General features: G+C 33.2%; 1 protein-coding gene across 1 annotated transcript in view; it reads right to left on the bottom strand.

The window, feature by feature from the left end:
• LOC109104284 (serine protease FAM111A-like) overlaps positions 1-2,589 on the bottom strand; it is a 9,534-nt gene that overhangs the window by 1,751 nt on the left and 5,194 nt on the right. Inside the window, exons 2-3 of the mRNA XM_019117646.2 lie at positions 680-751; positions 530-583 (exon numbers count right to left, since the gene is read on the bottom strand). Coding sequence (XP_018973191.2) covers positions 530-583; positions 680-742 — 117 coding nt within the window. The 5' untranslated portion in view covers positions 743-751. The remainder of the gene's footprint in view (positions 1-529; positions 584-679; positions 752-2,589) is intronic.

Genomic DNA, 2,589 nt, shown 5'->3' with positions numbered 1-2,589 from the left:
TTTTTTTTTTTTTTTTTTTTTTTTTTATTTCAGCTGTACTGCTGTTGTCAAAATTTCAGAAAAAAATAATATGGTGTCATTTGGATTACATTTTTAGTAAGTAATTGGTGATTTTTATATTGTAATATTGATAACCCTCAGGTTCTGTGGTATGCTGTAGATCATGACAAGTTACCTAAAGCTTTTTGTTTCGTAGGCCTAAAACGCTAATAAATATCACTGTCACAATCTCAGTCAGTTTAGTTTCTTTGCGTTTTGGTTTTCCCGTGTTGCATGTGTTCATACTGATTATTAGTTTCCATTGTTTCTGATTAGTTTTCACCTGTCATTAGTACCAGTTAATTAACTTTGTATTTAAGCCCTCATCGTTTTGTGTCCAATCTTGTCTTTAGTTTCGGTTGTGATCTATGTATTACTCCATGTGATTCTCCTGAGCTTCCCAGTTAGATTAATGATTAAAGACTGTTCTGTGATATTCCTTGTTATCGTGTGCTTAATAACAGCCCGTTGCTGACAGTCACAACCTTACCTGAACATTGTCACTAGCTTCTGATTTCTCCCCAGGTTCACTGTCTGTGGCAGTCTGCTTTTTCCAAAAGAGACAACAACATTACCATTGGAAATAAGGCTAAATCTAATGAAGAGGCTAAACAAAGAGAATGAGAAAAATAATACTCACAGTACTCTCTTGAAAGTCCGGAAGTTTAGTATGCTTCAGTTTTTTGGGTGGCACTTCAGACATGCTTTCTTTCTATGAATAGGACAAACTATGATGATCTGAGCTCAGATGAGAAAGATTTGTAACCTAAACCTTTCATGCATGGTGTCCACTGGAGTAGACAGATGTTTGGAAGCCATTTTGAACCATTTAGGTTGTAGTAGCATGTCCCAACCACCAAGTGGTGAACCCCCAAAGTGATGTCTATGATTCCATTTAATTATTGTCTGTGTCGATTTTTTGTTTTAAGATATTGCCTTATATATTCAAAAAGATGAAGGAAGAGGAGATGCACCAATTACCTCAGGAATAAGTGTTAAATCCTTTTATTATCAGAAAACCAGACAGGTACAAGACATTTTTTTCAGCTAAATAGTATGTCAGAGATACTTTTATCCAGATTAAAAAAAAAAAAAAAAAGTTAAAAAAAAAATTCTGTGACAGAAAATATATCTGTCCACTCAAGTGGACGTAATGTGCAAAAGATTATCTTATGGCTATTGGGCATAAGAATAAGTCCCCTAATTTTGTATGTTTTCGTTAAAACTGTGATATAATTTACACTTGAATAGTTTTATTAAACAGAAATATTAAATAGTTTTCAGATTTTATAATTTATTTTAATGCTTCTAGTTTATATTTATTTATTAGGTCATATGAAAGTGTAGGGATGTACTGAGAGCAGGGATATGTGTCCATGATTGGTTGGGGTGTGTGTGACTGTGTGTGTATTTGTGCTCATGTACGATACTGGTTTTAATAGTTTTAAAATAAAGTTGGCCATATTTAAGGAAAAAAAAATAGTTTAGACTTTTGAGACATAGAATGTAATGTTTTTGAAATGACCTCTCTATTGTTGTTATTTAATGCAAAAGCCTCTAAAAGTCACATCTGTCAAAAATGAGCTAACGATATTGAGTGAATGCTCTCTGCACATAGTATACATTCATCAAATACTTTCACTTCAAACCATCTAATTCCCAGCCACAGCCCATTCAGAAGTACTGTTCTTTTATAGAAACACATAGCCTAGGTGTCTGATAAAAATGTAAAAGGGGTAACTGATGAACTGAGAAATCACATTTCCCTTGATCTTTTGACATTTAACAGGTCAATGTACTATAAAAACATCCTGTAAATTTCAAAACTCAAAACTTTCTTGTTAGTTTAAAACCCGCTTTTATTGAAACCAGCTCAGAAAATACTAATTGTGGAATGTGCCACATTATGAAATAATAGTTTGGCTAAGCCCTTCTTCCCTTGTGTCCGGTGTGGGTAAAATCAGCAAAGAGCTCCAGATTTCATCAATGAAACACTTGTCTGTTTACTTTAATTTGCTACAGACTGTATGATGCAGGCTTTTCATAGACTGAAAATAAATGATGATGCAGCGCTGAGTCTGACTCGAGCGGATCATCCAAACTGTAATGTCACTTATGCTCTGTAGAAGCCATTCCTGCATTTTTTATGAATGTTATTTCAAGGTTATCATCTCGTTCACAGCAGCTCCTGGAACTGTCCCTTTTGATCTCTGGATGATTTTTTTTTTTTTTTTTTTTTGCACTTGTTTTTTTTTTTTTTTTTTTTTTGCACTTGTCTGCAATGAAAATATAGAATCATTAATGAAAACTATTTCTTTTTTCTTTCTCAGCCCAACCTATTCAAATTAATAGATGCCACCTAATAGAAACAAAAGCCCTAGACCTACCCTAACCAATACTTTATTTTCAACTGATTATTTCCTTAATTTTTATTAAAAATAAATGCTTTTCTGAGGTGATTTGAAATTTGAAAAGGGAGAAAAAGTTTGCCAAAAGGCAGTTTCTCTGGATGAGACTCATACTTTATCATCTAATGTAAATAGACACTCT

Source organism: Cyprinus carpio, chromosome A5 (assembly GCF_018340385.1).
Source record: "Cyprinus carpio isolate SPL01 chromosome A5, ASM1834038v1, whole genome shotgun sequence".
Lineage (NCBI taxonomy): Eukaryota > Metazoa > Chordata > Actinopteri > Cypriniformes > Cyprinidae > Cyprinus > Cyprinus carpio.
This window is presented reverse-complemented; position numbering and strand designations above follow the sequence as displayed.